Source organism: Erinaceus europaeus, chromosome 13 (assembly GCF_950295315.1).
Source record: "Erinaceus europaeus chromosome 13, mEriEur2.1, whole genome shotgun sequence".
Taxonomy (NCBI): domain Eukaryota; kingdom Metazoa; phylum Chordata; class Mammalia; order Eulipotyphla; family Erinaceidae; genus Erinaceus; species Erinaceus europaeus.
Window position 1 is genome coordinate 8,939,700 of NC_080174.1, and position 24,151 is coordinate 8,963,850.

The 24,151-nt window shown below is 39.2% G+C and overlaps 1 protein-coding gene across 7 annotated transcripts in view; it reads right to left on the minus strand.

The window, feature by feature from the left end:
- Positions 1-24,151, minus strand: part of SCAF8 (SR-related CTD associated factor 8) — a 153,745-nt gene that overhangs the window by 59,497 nt on the left and 70,097 nt on the right. For 4 of the 7 annotated variants that reach the window (XM_060205297.1, XM_060205294.1, XM_060205295.1 and 1 more), the window contains 7 exons: positions 21,899-22,012; positions 20,222-20,378; positions 18,233-18,366; positions 16,509-16,653; positions 14,222-14,290; positions 10,261-10,479; positions 7,407-9,522 (listed from right to left, as the gene is read on the minus strand). In XM_060205297.1, the coding sequence (XP_060061280.1) occupies positions 8,069-9,522; positions 10,261-10,479; positions 14,222-14,290; positions 16,509-16,653; positions 18,233-18,366; positions 20,222-20,378; positions 21,899-22,012 (2,292 nt within the window). In that variant the 3' untranslated portion in view covers positions 7,407-8,068. Of the gene's footprint in view, positions 1-7,406; positions 9,523-10,260; positions 10,480-14,221; positions 14,291-16,508; positions 16,654-18,232; positions 18,367-20,221; positions 20,379-21,898; positions 22,013-24,151 lie in introns of those variants that run through there. The other 3 variants (XM_060205293.1, XM_060205292.1, XM_060205296.1) reach the window with 2 other exon arrangements.

Consider the following 24,151-nt stretch of genomic DNA (forward strand, 5'->3'; position numbering starts at 1 on the left):
AAAATGTGGGTTCAAACAGCCATGTAAATCAAACGCTGTGTGACTGACCACACACTGCGAGTTTGCTTCTTCGCTGATAAAGAGCATGAAGCTTACTGAGCAGTGTTACTTCTGAAGGTAAGGTATGTGGAATCTTCCTGACATAAAGGTTTAATCTTGTAGATCTAGGGGCAGAGAAACAGCACACAGCACTTGTAAGCAGAGGTCTTGGTTCAATCCCTGTCACCACTAAAATCCAGAATTGAGCAGCTAAGTTGCTGTTTAAAGGTAAATATCGCCATTTCCAAACCCCGTTCTTTCTGTTTTAGAATGAATTTGAATTCTTTGTGGGCATAAGGGATTATCTGGCTAACAATTTAAGAAGTAATGCAGAAACAGAGGACTGTCGCTAAATTTAGCAAAATAACTTTTGTAAAAACAAAAACCGAAACCACTGCCCCAAATGAAGCCCTCCAGGGCTGGACAATGGCACACCAGTCAAGCATGTACCAGGCAGAAGGACCAGGGTTCAAGCTCCCAGTCCCCATCTGCAAGGGGAAGCTTCATGAATGGTGCAGCAGCCTGTCAGGTGTCCTTCTCTTTCCCTCTCAACCCCCCCCACTCTTGATTTCTCTTTTGTCCTAACTTAAATGTCTCAGGTCTTTCCCAGGGTATAACCACAGGGATGCAAGACATGATATTTTCAAGACAAGATCTTTTTTCAGAACCCGCAGAAATGACGAAAGACTCTCCTCTCTAAAGGGCTCTAAGTCTTTTTCATCACCACAGAAAAATCAAGTCTTCAAAGTTGTCTTGTGTTCTTTCAAAAACCATTTCAAGGCTCTCCCCCCCCCCCCCCCCCCCCAGTGAAAGACAGAGGCAGGGAAAGAGGGAAAGGGAGGGATAGCACCAAAGCTCTCCCCAATGCAGTAGGGGCCAGTCTAGAACCTACATGTGTACACGGCAAACCAGCCCAATAACCAAGTGAACTGTTTCGCCACCCCCCCCCAAATTATTTTAACAAAAATCTTCTGATTCTGATGAACTAATGTGTCAACTGGCCTGAGTTTGGAATAAACACAAGACTCACATTGTTAAAAAAGGATTGTTCAAATGCAAGAACTTTTTATTTCACGTAATAATCATAACAGAAGCAAATATAACTTTACCTTTGGCGAGATTAGTAGAAATAGAAGTATAACTCACAAATAACAGTAAGCATGTTCCCCTGAAGTGTGGATTAGGCAGTAAGTGGCCGCCATTTTTAGAGTCATCGGTCCAATGACTCTGGGAAAGGTGATCAAAGCCAGCACTGTGACATGCTGTGGACTCAACCTTCTATAAATCTAAACCTCAACATTAGACTCCAAGAGAAAGAACACCTACAGTATTCGGTTGCATGTTCTAACAAAGCAAAGTAACTACATCTTAACCACTGCCATCAAAGTCCAAGGCTAGCGAACTAGTGAATGCACCAGTAAATGAACACGAACGATGAATGATCACTATGTGTGAAAGGACAGCTTTATGTAGTTCACTTGAAGTCAAGCCATAGAATATTCCCAAAACAGGAGCTTGACCAACAAGAGAACTGAGTACGAAGTTCGGCTGTATGTGTAGACAGCACACAGCGGCAGGTTGTGGAAAGAGGCTGCCAAAGCCACAACCCAAGATAAAAAGCAGGCAGGCAGGCAGGCAGGCAGGCAGGCAGGCAGGCAGGCAGGCAGGCAGGCAGGCAGGCACTGGCTCTGCTTTACACACTGGAAAGCATATTATTTATTTATTTACTAGTGGATAAAGACAGAGAGAAATTGAGAGGGATGGGGGAGATAAGACACCTACAGCCCTGTTTCACCTTCCCCCTGCAGGTGGGGACCAGGAGGCTTGAACGCGGGTCCTTGCGCACTGTAATCTGAGTGCGTAACCAGGTGCGCCGCCACCTGATCTCTGGAAAACATTTTAAAAGACAAGAAAAGTTTTGAATCTTTATTTAACTGGAGGGGGAAAGGTGTTTATAAAATATATAATAAAGAAACTTTATTTTAACACCACTGAAACACAACCCGGCCTCCCAAGCTGAGCTATTGAGAAAGTTGACAGTACTACATGCCATGATGTAATCCTAAGAAAAAGTCAAATCCTGAAAAGCGAATCTAAGAAAATGAAGCTGAAGTGATTGTTTGGCTATGAAAAAAAGAAGACTATCTCATACATACTTCATAGCAAATGACAACACAAATTTAGCGTTACAATGAGGCCTTGCTCGATAAAGACAAGTGGGGATGGACTGTTCAGGCTTATGCTGTAAAAATTCATTTGTTTTTTTCCAAAGAAAAAAAAGACTAGTGGTTGGTGGACCTCTGCCACGCCTGTCTTTAGCATTTTATTAGCTGTTCAAACTAACTTTTTGATCCAACAGACCCGGGTTTCTATCTTTTATCAATTACTTAAAACTGTGAGACCATGAGAAGTTAAATTCAACTTTAGGTTTCCCTTTTATCAGCAGTAAAAGAGATATTAAAGTAGTAACCACCCCACACGATTGCCATATAGTTTACATTATGCAGGAAATAAAAGTATCCTGTCATAAAGTAAATTGTTTATTAAATACCAGCTAATATCAACAGCTTTAAAAAATGGAACCGTTTTTTAAAACTGTTGATTAGCTATTAAGAAATGATGCTTAGAGATATAGTAATTTGTCCGAAGACACATACTTAGCTAATGTTAAAACCAGTTTTGAAATCTGAAAGGCAGTTAAAATCTGTATTCTCTTAAAAACATTCCAGTATCGTTAGTCTCTCTCCTGCTTCTTCATCTGATCCTTTACAGAACAGAAAACTTAATTCATAGACTCAAGGTATTCAAATGCTGAAAATGGCCTTGGAAATTGCTTTGCCAAGGGAAAAAGAAATGCTTTCAAGTGGAGGGTAGATAGCATAATGGTTATGCAAAGAGATTCTTGTGCTTGAGGCTCCAAAGTCCCAGGTTCAATCCCCTGCACCACCATAAGCCAGAGCTGAGCAGTGCTCCGGTTAAAAATAAAATAAAATAAAATAAAAATGCATTCAACAGAGACAGACCTGACTGATAATACTGTCTGGATTTTTTTTTTTTTTAAGAGAGGTTTTCTAAGGATCTGATAATTCTGAGAAAGGCAGGCAGACAAAACAGTGGCAGCTGTCCCACTAGGGTGGAGACACTAGTAAGGGGGAGAGAAAGGCATACGGGTCAACTGAAAGCCAACTGAAAGCCAACTGAAAGCCCGGTATCAGAGCTCCTGCTGTGGAAGTACAATGTAAACTCATTAGCACTCAAAGCCCCAAGCTCCCAATCTACCTACTTCCTACTATGGGTGAGCTCTGTGTAGGGACGCTGTCAATGCCCACCGCCTAACAGTTCTCATACCATATAGTTAGCCCATGAGTACATGTCGACCTTCTGGAAGCCTACATACATTTCACTAACTACTTAGCATGTTGGTTATGTATCTTGAGTGAAGGCAGATCGATTCTAAGTACACAAGTAAGGTTAAATAAAAGAGCCCCCTTGAAAGAGAAGAAGATTAAGTCCAGAAGAAAACCCTCTGAGCAAGTTCAAGCCAAAACAAACCACTGATTTGCATTCATCTTTAAGGGTGCGACTCCCATCTAAGTAGTCCTACAAGCAGCACTAATTCCTCAACAGCCCCTGGTCAATCTCATGCTTGCAGTTGCGGCCTAAAGGCAGACTCTTCTAATAATCAAAGCACTTAACTCTATGATACCAAATGAACATTCACTGAGGCACCCTATAACAAAATTCCTTTTGTGTCAAAAACTCTGCCTGCAAAACCATTATGGGCCTACTTCCTTCCAAGTATTTCTTGTTATCATTTTTAAATTAATACTTGAGTTTAAAGTATCTGTGATAATAGATTTCTACTTTCTGAATCCATCCTGGATAGCACCAATCACCACAATAAGCCTATACTTTATTAAAACACTAACTGTGAATCTCTAGTGTCTTAAGTAAATTTAAAGCCATGGATACAAAATATTAAATATTCACTTATCTTAATATAGTGGTGGCATGGAGATTATTTTTAAACACACCCAGGATGATAAGATGTGTATGAACAGACTTTACCCAGAACATCCAATATGAGTGTCTGGTGACAAAACCCCTCCCCCTCTCCCAATAGTCTCAGATTCACAGGTGACTCTGGTATACATGCCCTGCCTGAGAATCACAGAGACAGCAGTTACTTCACACATGCACGCCCCCTAATTACAGTACCAATATTGCCCCTCCCAATGAAAACAAGCTGGGACAATAAATGATAAAAAGGACTTCAAATTCTAGTTTCATAACTTGTTTCTGAATCAAATTATTTTAACGTCTCCCATTTAAAAGTGTGTGTGTATAGAGAGTAAGCTGATTCTTCTTCCTTCAGAAGTAGACGCTATCTTTCGTGTCTACAACTTGAGCTATACATCAAAAACTGCAGCACTGTGAGTGTGAGTGAAGGAAGCATCTGTGTAATTTCCTGCCACGGGGCAGAATCTGATGGCAGGTTTTACTGTCTTAAAAATGAATGCAGAAACTTGCCTGTTCTTCTATGTCACACAAAATATTTAGAGAAGGGCGTTTCCTTCCTTTGAAAGAATGAAAGCCCTTAGAATATTTTACTAAAGTAGCACCCAAGAAAGTGATGGTGAAGGCACATAAGGTACAGCAACATTATTTTAATTGAATATTAAATATTTTAGTTCATTAAAACTGTGCCGTCTGAAATATATACAAGGGTAAAAACATCAAAATGGTCTTTAGATCACTTAATGACTTAATGAGGCGGGGTACAGAAAGCTCAGTAATGAACACCTATTTCTTTCATTGTAAGACACAGTTTCATGGTCATCTCTGAATTAGGAGTGGATCTTAAAATCACTAGCATGTATGGAAGCGCTTTTTTACTGCTAAATAGTGCTGTTTAATGTCAGTGAGACCTTATGTTTGATCAAAGTGTCTATAAAAATACCTCCCCCCCTTCAAATTAAATTTCTTTTAGTATAACAAGATATGCCACACATCCTCAAAACAACTCCAAATGTGTAGCTCCAGAAATTATAATCTTTTGTGGGTGAAAGTTAGTTAATACACTTAATGAAGCAACTAAATTTTCAGCATCAAAGGAACTACTCTAGTAAAAATGCAGTAATTTAAATCCTGAAAAAATATACAAACTATATGAAGTCAATTTCAGAGTTTTAAGCAATTACATACTATTTCACCTTCCCATACTTTAAAAGTATTTGTTCAAGCCATATATGCAAGTAAAATCAGAATAAAGGAGTGCTCCACCTGTAATATGCAGCAAATAAGGATTATTTTTTGCTGTAAAATAAGTTTTATCTAGTTTATTTCTATCGACTTAAATTACTAGAGTATAGCATCTGTGTTGTATTTACACTTAGAAGTCAATGTTTAATGAAATGTTTAGACACAGAAAGTTACAAGTTATCATCTAACTAATGCCTCAGTCTTTATCAGATCAAAGCCTCAACAACATGTGGTTTGGCATCTAACTTAGCTGCGACCCGCCATTTACTTAAGAGTGGTCACGCTGTTCACATGTTCCTTCTAATCACCGTAGTGACATAACAATGATGAAAACTAAAAAATGCTGTCAAACTTCTCAATGTAAAACAAGTAACTTTCCCTCAATCATTATTAAAAAAGCAATGGCTATAAATATAGATTTTTGGAGACTCTACAAAAGGATGAATATCCTTCCACTAAAGTATTATTCAATAACGTAAGGAAAAGCAAAACCACTTTATTTTCTTGCTACTGTCTGAAGAGTCCACACATTTCCAAGGTGAGCTTCTATATACATGCTAGCGACTAGTCAGGTAACTGTTACCACCAGAATCTCAAATCCAGTGCAGGAGTTGTACACGATTTGTTTTCAAGTTTGTACAAGAAGATTCAATAGTGACAAAGGGCTTGGAGTGTGGGGTGGAGGATCACTGAAAGTCTCTTATACTTAACCCAAGTGATGCCACTTGATTTTAACAATGGTAAAATGTAACTAAAATCGTTTGAGAGAAATGTCAAGTCAATATAATTCCCTTAAGGACAAAGCTAATCTTTCCTCATTAAAATTTTGTGCCAATATCAGTTTTCTCGTTACTCTCAGAAAAAGATGTTATGTCAACTCCAATTACTAAAGTGCAGTGAATCACTTTAGAAATAATCAACAAATTTCTATTCTCACCCACGTTTGTAAATGACAAAATTGCAAATGTATTGTCTCTCCTCAGGACAAAGATTTTTGCTCAGAAGCAAAGATCTTAAAGCTGTTAATACCCCCTAGATCATCAGAGGAAAGCATAAACAATCCGATTTTAAATAGCTGCTGTGCTACTTACGATTCTTTTTGGATGTCTGACAAACTTACTTTAAGAATTTTAGCTAACTGGAGCAAATAATGAATTACTGGGAATGCACAGGAAATCAAAATCATTCATAGGACCAAATAAACACATTAGAAACTGTTAAAAAAAAATTTTTAAGCCAATGGTTTTAAGCATATATATATATATGTGTGTATATGTGTGTGTGTTATGTGTGTATCTATGTGTGTGTGTGTGTGTGTGTGTGTGTGCAAAACCCAAAAGAGAAGCAAACAGCAAGTAAATGAACATTGAAAGCAAAAAAAATAAACAAACAAACAACAAACCAATCCAAAAATCCTTCCGCTGAGTAGTTTATGTTGGAGGCTGATCTGAACTGTGTTCCCAGAGCCTACAAAACACAGCTGCGCACTTTGCTCCTGCTGTGCCAATTAATGTTTTTAAATCCACTTAACATCACTACACATCCTGTACAGCTACGAAATTCACTTCAGGCAGATAACCGCAAAGTACTTTAGCAGCAGCACTATCTGTGCAGATTAACAAGTACTATGGGAAACAAAGCACTGCAAACATTTGTGTGAAATCTGACTCCGTGCTGAACTACACTTTATAAAGGACTGCCAAACTACTGCTGTCTATATGCTTACACCATTGCTTATTTTACCTTCAGATAGGCTTAAGAATTACAACTATGAACAGTATCAACTTGCCAGATTTCTCTAATTTCTCTCTCGGGTTTTAAGGAATACTTTACTATCTAAACTTCAACTTCTCTCTGTATGCACAGGAAGACAGACATACAGAATAAGATAACCTACATGACTTACACAATAAACAGATATGTATATTTATACGTACCAAGACTGCATAATTTTTATCAAAGTACATGCTTTTCCACCACACAGACCATTATTAATGGTTATTAAGAGTAATAGAAAATGTCTGTCACTAAGCACACATGCTGCTATTGATCCAGGGTTTTAAGAGTTTATAGGTTAAAAAAAAAATACAATTCCTAGAACACTGTTATCAAACAAGTAAGTTTTTATTGGCATCTAAAAACAAAATTCACCCAACATTGAAACGTACTTTAATATTTACGCTGTTTTCTTTTTTACTCACTGCAGTATGAGGAACAAGTCACAAACACTTACTTTGGAGAAACAGAGACCATAGTGTAGATTTTACAAAACCACTTTTTAAAATCTCTGTGTTGTGCTCCTCAAATATCCAGAGCCCGCCTTTGCATAAAATATCACAGTATTGTCTATTACCTTAAAATTCTGCAGCAGCCTAAAGATATGGCTAAGATATACCACCACTTGCTATTTTGAAATATATCTACTGCCATATCCAACCTAATGGTAGACTCTAAAAATTCTTTCTTCCATAGGAAGTCTCCAACAAGCTGTTATTCATTTCCTTGAAGTTAAAAGAATTGGGGGGCAGGGGGGAAGCAACATTTATATTTTATCAGAAAAATAAAAAATGTTTACCTACCATGTTCATATCAAGAACAATATCTATACAAGTCAGTTGTACAATTATTTTAAGAGAAAGGTGAACATGAACATCAGATAACTTAAGTCTGGCAGACAAAAGTGAACAACTATGGTCCAGTCAGCCATTTATCTATTACAGAGAGATGACAACTTTACAAAAGGTATCTTTTACCTACTGAGTGATGATTATGTCCCTTCAGTTTCTGTGCTTTCTACCACTGGTTCACTTTTTATATCAGCGCCTGTGTCACTCTTCTCCTTGTTTATTTCACTTGCGGGTGTCAGTTTCTCATAGAGTTCGGAATCATTCTGTGCTGGCAGAGGTGGCGGCTGAGCATGTCTCTCGGTATTCTCACCATTAACCTGAGGCACGTTTTCACTTTTGCGTTGAGAAGTGGCCCCTTCAAAAAACTCAAACACCCGAGGATGAGGAGGGGGGACCCAGGCATTTGGAATCCTATCACGTCCAAGACGATTTCCATTAATTTCTCTGCAGAAATCAAAATCTCTGTCATCTCTGTCCCTCTGCCTCTCCCAGGGTCTTCTGCGGTCATCAAAATCTCTGTGAATTTCTTGTCCAAATCCCCTGTTCCAAGGACCACTTCTAGGATCAAATCGATAGGTTCCAGGTCGAAACCTACCTCTGTCTTCATGCAGGCCTTTTGGACCACCAAACACAGGTATAACACGCTGCTCCCTCTCGTCAAAATCTCTATGCCCCCAGGGCTTCTCTGGATTGAAACCAAAGTGGTCTCTTCGACCCAGATGGTCTATACCTGGCCTTACAAGATTCTCTCTTATATCTATAGGAGGTCTTCCAAAATGATCCCTACCATCTAGTGGAGGTCTTCCGGGACCTTCTCTTGGGTCTACCGGCCGTCCGACTACATCCCTAACATCCATTGGGGGTGGTCTATTCATATTTTCCCTGGCTTCTATGGGAGGAAACCGGTAATCTCTATCTCCTTCCTGTTGGATATTTTCATTCCCAACTGGTATCCTTTTCTCTGGATTAGTGACATTGTCTATAGTTTGCCTTCCAGGTATGAGGAACGGTCTTTCCGGCTGAACAAAGATTTCCCCTGGTGGGAAAGTGCCACGAGGTGGTGGGTGAAGAGCTGAATCAAGTACAGATGGAGGAGGAAGTCCCCGCTGGGGCGCGATGCCGGGCTGGAGTAGAGGGAATCTCGGTCCAGGTGCCTGTGGCATTAGTCCTGGACGCATGTCTAAAATTGGCATTGCAGGCATCCTTTGACCAGGAATATTCAAAGGGGGTAGGTTTTGAGGGCCAGTGGGTGGCTGTGTCCCCAAAAGTCCAGAAGCATTTGGAACATTTGGTGGCTGTACTCCTATGAGTGCAGAGTTGTTAGGGATATTGGGGGGTAGCACGCCCATAAGTCCAGAACTACTCGACACATTTGGTGGCTGTATTCCCAAAATTCCAGAGTTATTTAAAATATTTGGTGGCTGGGGTCCAATAATCCCAGAATTACTAGAAACATTAGGTGGTCTGACTCCAAGGATTTCAGAGTTACTTGATACATTTGGTCTCTGGACTCCCAGAATTCCAGAATTGTTTGTCACATTTGGTGGTTGGCCTCCTAAGATTGCAGGGTTATTTGAAATATCATTTGGGATCACTAAATGGAAAGAAGAAAAATATCTCATACACTCATACATAAAAAAAAAAAATCATTCTGACATAAAAAATAAACTGTATCATTGTCTATGCTTTGATTTCCTGTAATTAGCTTAGGGTTCAATCAGTTATTTATATCCTTCAAGAACCAAGGTACACTGTATACGAAAAAATATTAACACTGATATTAAGGTACTTTCAAGTGGGGCTACTTCTTAAAATCAAAACACAAAACCATTTAAAGTTTAAAAAAAAAGTCAGGTTTTATACGGATTCTCTACCTTTAACAAAAGCATTGACTATACCATAATACTTGGCATAATACCATAGCAAATAAATCACTATATACCAAAAAAGAATGTGGTTGCTTTCAGTCACCATCTGTATCTTTGAGGTAGCTGAATTAATACCACACAGAAATGAAACTCCTGGTAGGGAGTCAGTTCATTATACGTGTTCAGTTCTTTCTGTAAGTACACATATTTGTGCAGTCTTGTGTTAATAAACACACTGGCTCAGTCACAATAGGTCAAAGGTGGGGTGGGGTGGGGTGGGGTCTTAATAGGAAGGAGTCCACATCTGTATTATCCTAACTAGAAAGCAAAAATTTTAAATTAAGACTGTATTATGTCAACATTTGTGTACTGAACTGATTACAAAGGGATGACACTGTCGAACTGAACAGCAGTCCAGGAGCACTTATGATGTGACTGTGTGTCTGAAGAATGCTTCTCCTTACCTGGTCTGGGGTTTTCAGCGGAAGAAATCTGATGTTCTAGAAGATGAGGTACTTTTTCTTCGGGCTCTGCTGGTTTAGTTGGAGGATTGAAGATAGCTCCAGCTGGCAGAGCAGAAGGAGCAAGACCGCTGGCAACAGAACCGCCTGGCAAAACAAGGCCGCCAAACGCAACATCTTTCCCAGTTTCCGGAGTCATGGACAGCGGCGGCTGCACGAGAGCTGTTAAGAGTGGGGAAGGGGTCGTTACTATAGACGTGCTTGACTCATCAATTAATGCGCCAAGTTAAATATTGAGTAGAACAAACACTAGCCTTGACAAATAATTTAAATATTCTTTCTATCATCTGCCCAACTGACAAGATCTAAGCTAATTCTCCTCTAGTCCCTCCATTTTTTTTTTCATTTATAGTAACTAATTTCTGGCAGTTTGCGGATGTCACATAGTGATATCTCTGAATTACTTAGAGCATTACATAATGGCTAAGGATCAAATGAGAAATGAGTCATAATGAAGAGGCTAAGCTGTATTTTGGGAGGATTCATTTTATAATAATGCTACCTCCCACTTCTACTTTTTTTTAGTTTTTTTATTATCTTTATTTATTTATTGGGTAGAGACGGCCAGAAACTGAGGGGAAAGGGGGAGTAGAAAGAGAGGGACAGAGACACCTGCAGTCCTGCTTCACCACTCATGAAGCTTTCCCCCTGCAAGTGGGAACTGGGGGCTTGAATCCAGGTTCTTGGGTATTGTAACACATGCACTCAACCAGGTGTGCCACCCACCCCCCAATTTCCCAATGATGTCAGCACTATGAGAATAATAACCTGCCCTAGAAATACGAATGTACTGAACCTTAAGATCCCACTTCATTTTGACTATAGTGGGATACTAAGATTTGTTGAACACAGAGAGAGAGAGAGAGCGAAAGAGAGAGAGGAATCACATGAGTGAAAGGAAAGCAGGCTGAGTAACCATTCCATTTTATAAAAGTGATACAGTAACTGTTAAGCAAGGGCTGGGGAGACAGTGTACTGGTTATGCAAAAGGGCTTGAAGCCCAAGACACCAAAGGTCCCATGTTCAGAACCACCAGAAGGTACAGCTAAGCAGTGATCTGGTAAAAATAAAATAAACAGGCAAAAGCAAGAATCACACCAGTATTTAAATCATTCTATGTTGAATATATAGGCAATGGGGAATACAAAAATCACAACCAGTATTTACAGTCAAATTTAGATCAAAACATTGTTAGATTCTTTAGTTGGGATGTGGAAAACTATTTATATTCACTTTAGATTTTACCTGGACAAACTGTTGTCATAAAACAAACAAAGAACCTGAAATAGTATACGGATGAAGCCGCCTGAGGTCATGGAAAGGAATTGTGAGGATTATACGAGACAGTGTGAGCACTAGGAGAGAAGCAGCTGGTCACAGTATCTGCCTGTCCACATAGTATCTGTATTTGGTACCAAATACCTCAAACGAGTACACATGGGTGGGTATGGGCTCCAACGTGAGTTTCTAATAAGGGTATTATTCTAATAAGGGTTCTAATAAAAAAAAAAAAAAACAGGGGATTGGACGGTAGCAAAACAGGTTAAGCACACATGGAGCGCAAGGACCGGCGTAAGGATCCTGGTTCAAGCCCGCGGCTCCCCACCTGCAGGGGATCACTTCACAAGCTGTGAAGCAGGTCTACAGGTGTCTGTCTTTCTCTCCCCTTCTGCCTTCCCCATCTCTCTCCATTTCTCTCTGTCCTATCCAATAACAATGGCATCAATAATAATGACAACAATAATAACCACAACAATGTTAAACAAAAGGAGAAAAATTAGCCTCGAGGAGCAGTGGGTTTGTAGTGCAGGCACCAAGTCCCAGAAATAACCCTGAAGGAAAAAACAATAAACAATTCTAGTTAACCTACAAAAATTTAAAAAGGAGTCCAGTGTTGTTTAAGTACTAAGGGGGAGGGGGTTAAAAATAAAAGGAAAAAAGCAAACTGAGAAAATACAACAAAAATAATACTTAAAGACTCACGAAAAATAGGGGCAATTAAGAATAGTGGATAGAGTCATTTCAAAAATGTGATAGCACCAAACTTATATATGACAAGACTTGTACACAGATAAAAGAATGAAGCTGTGTTCCCAACATTTACAATACTATAAACCTGGCCTTTTATTTTTTTTTTTTCCTTCAGCATTTCCTGGTTCATGAAGCTTCCCTCCCTGTAGTTGGGCCCAGGGCTTAACCCCAGGTCCTCATGCACGGTAATGTGTGCACTCTATCAAGTATGCCACCACATGGCTCCAACTTATCTACACTGAGAAGAGAGGGGGGGAGGGGGAGGGATCTATCAGAACATCACTGGTATATGAGGGGCTGGGACGAACTGGGGACCTTACACTTGAGAGTCCAAAGCTTCGTTCATTGTGCCACCTCCCAAGTTGTCATAAAATGCGATTTAAAATAAATATATAAGGAATATTTATCATAATATCAAAAGGTAAATGCTCTAAGCACATACATTCTTTTTAAGTCTTTTGAGTCAATATTGGGCTAGAGTATTAAAAAGTGCCCAAAACTGAATATAGTCCTCTCACAAGAAGAGTTGTCACAGGGGAGACAGCATAATGGCTACGTAAAAAGACTCTGACCAAAGATCCCAGGTTCAATCCCTCTGCACCACCATAAACCAGAGCTGAGCAGTGCTCCGGTATTTAAAAAAAAAAAAAAAGGAGGGAGGGGAAGAGAAGAGAAAGGGAGAAAAGTATCATGATATCATTCATCATCCAAAGACGAAATGATTTGAACTTAAAAATCCTGTCTGCCATAAGTCAACGGGTATCACTGGAAATACCCACAACACTCCTGCATCACACTGGAAAACAGCACTGAGAGACAAAACTGCATCTCACCCTGCCTCTTCTACACCACTGCACTTCACTGTAACTCACTATCAGGAGCCAGGAAGAAAAAGGTCCTATTTATTTTCTTGTGTAACAGGGAGGAATGAATGGGAGCCCACCACACAGGAAAGCAAAAAGCAGGTTGCACATATGGAGTCCTGTGTTACCACTGGAACAACCCTTAGTTAAAAGAGAAGTTTTACTGAGGGAAAATTCTTCCTATAGAAGGGATTATGAAACTGTAAAGACTGCTGTAAAACTAACAGACAGTGAATTCAAGCAATCAATTACAGAGGATCAAGCTTTCAATGAAAAGCTGAAGGGAATTTGTTTTTTTAAAACCAGGTCCCACTAGCACAATGCTTTGACTGTTCCGACCATTGAAAGTGGGAAATGTGGCCTCTGATGTGACATAACCCCCAAGTCTACAGTTAATAGGAATGCTGAAGAAGATTAGCGATTTACTGGTGTTAAAACCTTCAATTTGTGGAGAAATTTAAGTATAAGAGCAACTTCATAATAAAAAACCAGCAAGAAGAACCAAACCCATTACTTGAGTTGCTCTATGTAGAACTGAAAAGTTTTTTCAGCATGTCTTAACTACTGATATAAAGACTTAGAAAAGGGGTAGGGGAGCTTATTTAAAGACTGTCTTAGATTAAGATGTTTAATACATAAAATAAAATACACAAATGTAAGGCGAACGTTACATTCTGATAAGCTAAAATATTTTTTTAAATTGAGAACTGAGCAACTCTGAATATGCACTGTCATAAAGTACCATTAATTAAAAAATATTTATTTTTGATAGAGACAAGAAATTGAGAGGGGAGAGGGAGATCGAAAGGGAGACAGAGAAATTCCCTCAGCTCTAATTCATCATTCGTGAAGCTTCCCCCGCCCCTGCAGGTGGGGTTATTAATCCTAACAAAACAATGCATCTATCTGAAAATGTTCACGATAAAAAAGTGAGCAGTCATTCACAAAAATGAGAAGTTACACCCTAACACTGCCATGAATGGGGAAAAGGCTGGAAGTAGGAAACTCACATGTTGGTACTACTGGTGGAATAGTAGGTGGTGGTACGACAGGAGGTGGAACTGGAGGTGGCATGAAACCTACATGAAGAAAGACCAAAAATAAAGTAGCGTAAGAAAAAGTCCTTCTTTTAAATGAAAGATTTCAATAGCTATAAGTGAAATTCTGCGAGCTTTGCTTCCTGTAGCCTCTTGCTACTCTGAGCTCACAGCTGTGAGCGTCTTCTCTAGATCGTCTGTGTGGGCCACAGCTCGCCAGGCAGAGCACACACTACTGTGCGGGAGGACCCAGGACAGAGCCCCAGCCGACACATGGAAGCACCGAGCACAGGGGAAGCTTCACAAGTAGAGGAGCAGAGATGTGGGTTCTTTTCCTCTCTCTGTCTCTCATTCCTCTATCTCAAAAAATAGGCTGCTGGAAGCAATGGAATCATGCAGAAATAAAGTGGGGACAGGGGATGGGAGGCAGACACCATCCTGGTGGCGGGAAAAAAAATAAAGAAAAAAGAAAAAGAAAAGAAAAAGACATTTTGGTTCCTGTTCATGCAGCACCTTGCCACTGAGCTAAGTAAATCATGAGGCGCTCGTGGCAAGCATATTCTACTAGTATTTATTATCCTGACGCATTCCTGGTTAATTCTGTGGCGCTCTCTAATGCTATAAAACAAAACGAACAGAAATACAAGCCAGGCAAGTGGTTTATGTTATTGTGGTAACTGGGTGAACAGGGAGCGAAACACTCTATTTTAAGCCCCTGACCCTATGCAATTATATCGTCTGTAAAGTGTGTTATTCTATTTCTGTATATGTGTGTTGCTCCCCACTGAATCAGAATATTTTAGTAAACTGACATAACTACATTATGTCGTCAGCACTAAAATAATCTTTGGTTTTAAATGTCAAATAATTAAGCTACATACAATCCTGCTTCCCTGCAGGATTTTCAATAAGAGTCACCACTAACCTCGGTGAAAACAGCGGCTACAGATTAAAGAGAAAAATAAAGGTATGTAGCATCACTCCCCCCCCCCCCAGCAAATGTCACTTTCAGATCATGCCATGATAAAATGTATGCTGCGCAGTTTTTTAATCACTTAAAAATCTAGGTGGGGAACAGTTCAGTCTGTTTAGAACAGGAGCTGTGTCCCTAAGGTTCCTGGTTCACTCCCTGCTGTAGCATGTGCCAGTGTGGCCCCTGACTTCTCTCACAGGAAACACTGCTTCATGAGAAGCAAATACTTCACTTGAAAACCAGAGGAATAGGGCATATTTGGTCAGAGTAATGATTCCAGTATTTAGAAGATAAAGGCTAGAGTCCTTTAAAAATATGTATCTATTTCTAATTATGTATTAAGCTCTCACTATAAGTGGTGCGTGACATGATAAATAAATCACAGCCATTCTCAGGCAATTTATGTGTTGGCAGTTTTCACAATCTATTCAGCTAAGAACTGTTAACAAAAATTGCAGTACTTCTCTTAATACATACAAAATAATGTATGAAGTTCAAAGAAAAACTGTGAGAATGTTGTATGATTTTTTTTTTTTTTAAGATATATTTATTTAGTTTATGAGAGAGGAAGAGAGAGAAGTAGAGTATTACTCTGGCATATGCAGTATCAGGACTTGGACTCAGGGCCTCATGAGTTAGATTCAATGTTTTACTACACGGCGCAACATCCTGGGTTGCTGTCACGTGCCATTCTTCTAATTGTCCACGATCTAACTTGGAGCTATTTAAAGCAGCTACTTACACTGATTGAGGCGTACTGTTTAATCACTCCATAGTTTTTTCCTAGAAACACTGATTCAAGGAACGTTTATTTAACAATCATATCAAAAGCATTAACAAACTAGCATAGTAAGGCTATAATGTATGTCGTACAGAAACCTAATGATTTTTACAATGGATAATTTATAGAAATCAATGAATTATTTTCTTGTAAGTGGGTGGTAGCTACAGAGGATGTAGATAGATATCATAAATTTATGCTATCTTGAGAATATTTGAATGATTTTAAAGGATTCCATTTCTTTTATGTCAGTGCTTAAAATATGGTCCCCCAACCATCTACATCACCTCAGAGTTGGTTAGAAACGTCATCTCTCTCTGAACTGCCATCTCCCAAAGCAAAAATGGGGTGGGCCCAGCATCTTATGCTTTAACCTGCTGACAGCTGATTCAACACAGGTAGACTTTTGAGAACCACCGCCCTATAGCACTTAAACCTGGGAAAAGAATGACTTAGCTGTTACTCTAAACAGAGTTAAAAGATAACAGGAGAGAAAAATTGCTTACCAGGAGGAGGCTGTGAGGGGTTAAAATTTGCTCGAAGAAAAGGGGGTGGAGGGAGCGGACTGAACCCAGGAGGAGGAACAGGCATGGACACGGGAAACGCGGGTGGGACTAAACTCACTGCAGGCACGGCAGGTGCTACCGGGATCTTTTGTGGAGAGAAGATGAAAAAGTCCGTGAATCATTTTATCTACCTTCAACATTTTGGAATAACTAAACACAAATTATTTTTACCACTAGGAAGATGAAAAATACATTAAATTATTTATTTTCCGCTTTTGTATAGTAGTAAATAAACCAATTTTCTCGGTAAAAGCACGGCATCATCATCCAAGCCACAGTTTACGTCAGAAAAGCGAAGTCTTACATTCTAGGAATGTAAAGTAATGGTCATTATAGCTTGAATATCACACTCAAGGTAACGAGCGAGCGCGCACACACACACACACACATACACACACCCCTTATTAACACCTAGTTAAGATACACAACCTAACTACCATTAGGAAACATGTTGAAACAACTTCACAACGATTCAAATTTGTTCTGTTTTTCCAACATAAAGTATTTCTTACTCATCCCAGGTGCAGTAACTATGTCTCTTCTCACTTCGTACTGTTTAACTGTCTGAAAGGCTACTCAGACTTCACATGCACAGAGGCATGCCTGACTGCGTCTTCTGCAACAACCCTCCCATTTTCTGCAGCCTCAGATCACAGCAACTATTTTCTAAATTTCTCAGATCAAAACCTTGTCTCTACTCTTCCCCACGGCTGCAAATATAACCATACCACCCAGTCCGAGTGCTCTGAACAGCAGAACACGTATGTGCACGGGGACTTATCACACATACCACGCACTGCTCGCTCATCAGCCTAGCCTGGGCCACCGACATTTTTCACCTGGATTATTTCAACTGTCTTATAACTGGTCTCCCTGTTTCTACCAATGTCCACCAGGCAATACTCAAAATAGTGCAACTATTACTATATATTTTTATCATGGTTACTGTTGGTGCTACAGATAGAAACTAGGACTTCGCTCAGGTGAATCCTGTCAGTCTACTCAGTCCTGCCATTGTCATCCTTTATAACACTGAGTCGCATCAAGCCACTCTCTTCAAAATGTTAACAAAGTCCAAAGCAAAGTAGCTTCCATTCAGCTGTCTTTCACTGGTGGTTCTCTGGCCCCCAGAGGCGCCCTCCTGGAGCACACCCACGCCAGTCCTGATGCAGGACTTCGCACCAGCGGTTGCTTACTCTGCTTGGTCTCCTTGATAGCAGCTCGGCTAATTCCCTCACGGAATTCAAGCTGACACTCAAACGCTGCAACCTAAATGAGGTTTACCTGGTCGTTTAAAAATGTAAATGTCCACTCAGGATCTCCTGATCATACTTGTCACCATTTTCCTGCACAAACTTCCCTGTCCTCACTACAGGAAACGCAAGCTCCATAGAGATGAGTATCTCGAGACTTTTCACTCATGTCTCCTTCTACCGGCTGCCTTGATAGTAAATGTTACAGAGAAGCAACTAGTAGACATCCATTCAGTATATATTTAAATATGAATGACATCATTCTTAAATAATCAGTCGTTTTCTTTTTTACTAAGCTTATGATCACTGTGATTTTGACAATTTCCTCCAACATTCACGATATAAATAAATGAGCAAAAGCAGAAATGTGCAAACACCGCATCAAACAATAACAAACCGCCCAGCACTGACCTGCAACATAGCGACAGGTGGAGGGAAGACTTCTGCCTGTGTTGTGACCACCGTCTCCTTCTCAACGGGAGTTGGGCTCGGAGTCGTCTGGACGGGCTCCTTCACAGGTTCGGCACTTTTCACAGTTTCCCATTCTAAACACAAGAGTTGAAACCGATTTCCTCTGGGTGGTGCTTTTTCTTTTTATTGCTAGGCATACATTTATTTTACCTCTGAGTCCCTCATCTATCATGAAAGTAGATGTGTCTTCAACTGTAGGTGTCGATCTACCTTTCCCCTGGTAAACCTGACTAGGATGCCAAGGAGTCCAAAGAAATGTGATGTGAAAGACACATGAAGAGGGCAGGGGAGAGAGCATAATGAATGTGCAATGAGACTCTCATGCCTGAGGCTCTGAAGGCCCAGGTTCAATCCCCCACACCACCATAAGCTAGAGCAGAGCAGAGCTGTAGTAAAACAAAACAAAACGACACATGAAGAGAGAACAAAGCACTCAGTCTAGAAGGGGGGGAAAAGTGGAAAAGACATGACAGATATTTCAAAGCTGTCAGGCATAAGAGAATTTAATCTATTCAATATATTCTTATAAGGTACCAGGTACTTTATAAAAACAATTATGCAACAAGGACAGTTCTAACCGGAAACTCTTAACAGCTCTTCCGGTGGTTGTACATCTACCTCAGGATAAAGAGCAAAGTCACTATGATGACCAATTCAACTAACAGCATAGGCTGCTAATCAAGGACTCCACCCCTGCTAAAAACAAATGTTTTAACAACAAAGCGTTGTGGAGATTCCCACTTGCAGGGGGGAAGCTTCACAAGCGGTGAAGGAGGTCTGTAGGTGTCTCTGTCTCTCCTCTCTGTCCTATTTAGACAATTACCAATCCCTGTGCTACACAATATATAATCCACAAGAAGAAGACTATTTGTCAGTTTGCTATAAAGCGGTTCCTAATTATGCCTAGCACATATTAGGAACTAAAGTATTTACCACATGAATACATGTCCTGAAGGAACATCATTCTTTTTTTTTTTTTTAAACCAGATCACTACTCAGCTCTGGCTTATGGTGGTGCAGGGGATTGAACCTGGGACTTTGGAGCCTCAGGCATGAGAGTCTGTTTGCATAACCATTATGCTATCTACCCCTGCCCAGGAACATTCTTCTAAGGGGTGTGGGGAGAGGGAGATACTAAAACAGCAACAACAAAAACTCTGAAAATGTGTTTACAAATGCTTATTGGCATGAGAATGGAAACACATTCCAAAAAATAAGTCAATTTTATAAAAGATCTAAAATGTAAAAATAAAAGAGTAATGTTACATTTCAATTCTATTTCTAGTATCGACATTAAAAATCCTTAGTGATTGCGACTGCTAATTATGTTACGAATTTATAATTAACATTTTTAAAGCTGAAAACACTCTGAAGGAGCCAATCAAATGAGCATTTGATTGTAAACACTCCAGAACTGAGGGCTTTGAACTAGTTCTTAATAAACTAAGATTTTATTTCTGATATCCTCAACATGGTTACTAATTTAAAAAAACTGGGAAAGTTTTTCAAAGCTCCCTAAGCCCGAATTTCCCATTTAAACACTAAGAACTGAAATACTTAAGATTTTTAAAAAGCTTCCATATACAACTGCATATGCGTATACAACTTCAGTTAAAACTTTTGAGTGAATATGCATAAAAAACTCGACATGTACAGATCCCTACAAATAAAAGACCCTACACATTTACCTAGAGCCTATATTTTGCAGCCCCTCAAACAGTACGTTCTGGCCCCTATCAAACAGGATGCATGTAGTGTCTGTTTTCTCTTTTGGTATGGACAAAAGCCAGGGAATTAATTAAACATGCTTCAATGTTTCATGCCAAACTCAGTTCAATCACAAGATTGAAAGTGTACTTTAAAAAAATAAATAAAAACAGGAGACAATACAGACAAACAAAACACAGTACTAGTTTTTAAGGTTCTTACCAGTATTTACAGTTTCCTGATCAATCATGCCTCCTTCTGCAAATCCTTCCAAGTCGTCCACTTTAACTTTCTCCCATGGTATATATGTAACTCCAAGGTCTACATCCCAAAATTGTTTGTATTCGGTTTTTACACCCTTGTTTAAAGCCCAGGCAATCTATCAGCAAAGGGACAATGGAAAAAGAAAGCTGATATGCACTGTAAAATGAAGGTGAAATGTCCAAACTTATATGTAAACAGGAATCCAATGAACTTTAAAAGCCAGCTGAACTGACATCTGTGCTGAGCAAAGAGTAAAAGAGGCCAGGAGAAGGCTTTCTTAAGTGTTTTTGTGTGTGTTTTTATATTAAAAATTAAACCTTCAGTAGACAGTGATGTCTACAATGTGGGATCCAATTCCAATTCTTTATTAAATTTTTTGTTAAATCACACATCATATAATTGACCCCCCCCCCTTAAGCGATTTACCTTTCCAAACACAAACTAAATTGGTCTGATAGTCTGGTTTTCTTTGTGTTATTATATGTAACAATACACAGCCAAAATCCAATCCAAACTTGTCATTAGACAAATTTCAATCTACCGTGGTCCAGGAGGTGGCGTAGTGGATAAAGTATAGGACTCTGAAGCAGGAGGTCCTGAGTTCAATCTCCCTGGCAGCACATGTACCAGAGTGATGTCTGGTTCTTTCTCTCTCTCCTCCTATCTTTCTCATTAATAAATAAATAAAATCTTTTTTTAAAAAAATTCAATCTACCATAGCAACAGTTACTAGACTTCAGAGAAAACTCTTAAGTTTTCTAAACAGCAATGCATAGAGTGGTGTAAACTGATGGAATAAGTCATCCTCCTTTAAAACTGTTTTATTATTTTTAATTACTGGATAGATACAGCCAGAATTCGATGGCAGAGAGACACCTGCAATAGTGCTTCGCCACTTGTAAAGCTTTCTCCCTGCAGGTGGTGGTGGTGAACGACCGGAGCTCAAACTGGGGTCCTTGGCATTGTAATATGTGCCCTTAATCAGGCGTGCCAAAACCTGGCCCCAAAATAAATAATCTATAAGTAGCAAAAGGTAAGTTTCTCATTATAAAAAAGTTAAAATACGCAAAGCGTAAGGATCGCGGTTCCAGCCCCGGCTCCCCACCTGCAGGGGAGTCGCTTCACAGGTGGTGAAGCAGGTCTGCAGGTGTCTGTCTTTCTCTCCCCCTCTCTGTCTTCCCCTCCTCTCTCCATTTCTCTCTGTCCTACGCAACAACAACAACAATAATAACTACAACAATAAAACAACAAGGGCAACAAAAGGGAATAAATAAATATTTAAAAAAACACAATAAAAAAGTTAAAATACTAATATTCAATTCTACAGCTCAATGGGATGGAAACAATAATAATTTCAACTAAGATTTTCCCGTAGTATTAAAAATGTTTCTGAATTGAGGCTTGGGTAGATAGCATAATGGTTAATGTAAAGAGACTCTAATGCCTGAGGCTTCGAAGTCCAGGTTCAATCCCCTGTACCAAGATAAGTCAGAACTGTGTAGTGCTCTGGTTAAAATATGTATATTTTATGATATATACTATAGAATGTACATGATATCGAGCATCGTAACATCGGAGTAATGCAGAAAAACAAATATAGGGCCACTTCTTCCCCCACATCCTGATGAAACCTACCTTAATAACCTTGGATCCGATTTTATAGGATCCAGAACTAAGTTTCTGAAGAGCCCGAAATGCATCTTGCCGATGAACCATACAGACATAAGCACAGCCCCTGGGAGGAATCATCTATGAACAAAATGATTTTAGAAAACACATGAGAACAATTCACTGAGATTTTCTATGGTTTTAACAAAACATAGCACTACCTACGGCTTTGAATTGTTTCCTTTTGCTTCCTACACCCAATTACTGTTGTGCGAAATTAATTATATTTTTGAAGCCCCCAAATACAAAGCTTAGTTTCTTTTCATTCTAAGACATAACAGGGAAAAAAAAATTTTTTTAAGTTGCCACCAGGGCTTATTAATGAGGCTTGGTGCCTGCACGATGAATCCACTGCTTCTGGAGTCTATATTTTTATTTTTTATTTGTAAAGAAGTAGAGAACATCCCTCCAGCGGGTGGGGACTGGGGCTCTTGACCTGGGTCCTTATACATAGCGTGCATGTTGAGTATGCCACAGCCCGGCCCAACAAAGATAAAATACTGAATAATTTTTCTAAAGCATAACAAAGTACTAAAAACCAAACAACAACAAAAATAATAAAGCATAACAAAGAAATAATTTGTACTAAACATTTAAAGATATAATTCATTTTACAGTGGTTTTTCAATTGTTCTAAATATTATACAAGCTAATACAAGAAGGACTTTTACTTTGGGAAAGTATCTTTAACATTAAAAAAAAAAATCTATAAATAAACAAAAAAGTCCAAGTCTCATTAATAGTCTGAAACTTTACTTTGCTCAAGTGCTTACAGACAAAAGTTTTAGCATGAAAATGAAAAAAAAAAAAAATCTCAGTGTAAGGTGGTAAGAGATTGATTTATAAAGTATGTTAACTATTTTACAGGTGTGTGGATCATTAAATTATCTTAGTGTGTTAACTCAGGAAACGACACAGACAGCACTGTTTTGAAGAACACAGATGGGATCATATCCCGTTAGCATTATTTACCACCTAGTAAGCACCGTTTGTCAAAACTTCAATTTTAAAAATTAACTTGTTAATAACACGTGAAGTCGCTCACTATCAAGTATCAAACTTGGCAAAAAAGAAATCTATCTGAATCCTTATAATATTTTATATCTGTTTGCAAGATAAATCCAGCTCCTTACCAACCCACTGAAATTATTCTCTTCTCCCTCACTAATGTCCTTTATCTATGAATTTTTTTCAGTCTTCAAACCCCTGCAAAACCAAATGACAGATTTATAAATCTACCATCAATGTTTGTTTAAGTTCTGCATTTTACCACTAGCTAAATGGTTCTTAAAGTAACTTAGTGCCCATTACTTGTAAGCAATATGATCTTAAAAGAGAATTCAGAAGATAGGCTGTCTAATGCACAAAAAACTGACCAAAGACTATGAGTGTCATATGCAGAATGGAACTCCAAGAATGCTATTGGATTCGATACAACGCTTCCTAGCTTTGCACCAAAACCACCTGTGTTGCCTGGCAATTTGAGAAGAAATCGAAGACACTGATCATGATAATGCCTAGTTTTCTTTTCTTTTTTTTCTTAAATTTTTTTTTAAATTTTATTTATTTATTCCCTTTTGTTGCCCTTGTTGTTTTATTGTTGTAGTTATTGTTGTTGTTGTCGTTGTTGAATAGGACAGAGAGAAATGGAGAGAGGAGGGGAAGACAGAGAAGAGGAGAGAAAGACAGACACCTGCAGACCTGCTTCACCGCTTGTGAAGCGACTCCCCTGCAGGTGGGGAGCTGGGGTTCGAACCGGGATCCTTATGCCGGTCCTTGTGCTTTGCGCCACCTGCGCTTAACCCGCTGCGCCACAGCCCGACTCCCTCTTTTTTTTTTTTTTTTTTAAGATTTTATTTATTTATTCGTGAAGATAGAAGAAGAGAGAGAGAAAGAACCAGGCATCACTCTGGTATATGTGCTGCCGGGGGATTGAACTCAGGACCTCATGCTTTGAGAATCCAACATTTTATCCACTGCACCACCTCCTGGACCACAATGCCTAGTTTTCAAAGTTCAAAATATTTCTAATAAGCTGCTATGGCTGCAAGTTTAGGGGGAGGGGAAATCTGAAAAGGCATGATCATGGACTCTGAAAGTCATGTGTTAGCAAATGAAAATTAAAAAGACAAAACAATAAGTTAATGGCATTATGGTATAGAAAAGAAGAATTCGATAGACTCTGAAACCGTTAACTGTTTACTAACCAATCTGTGTAAC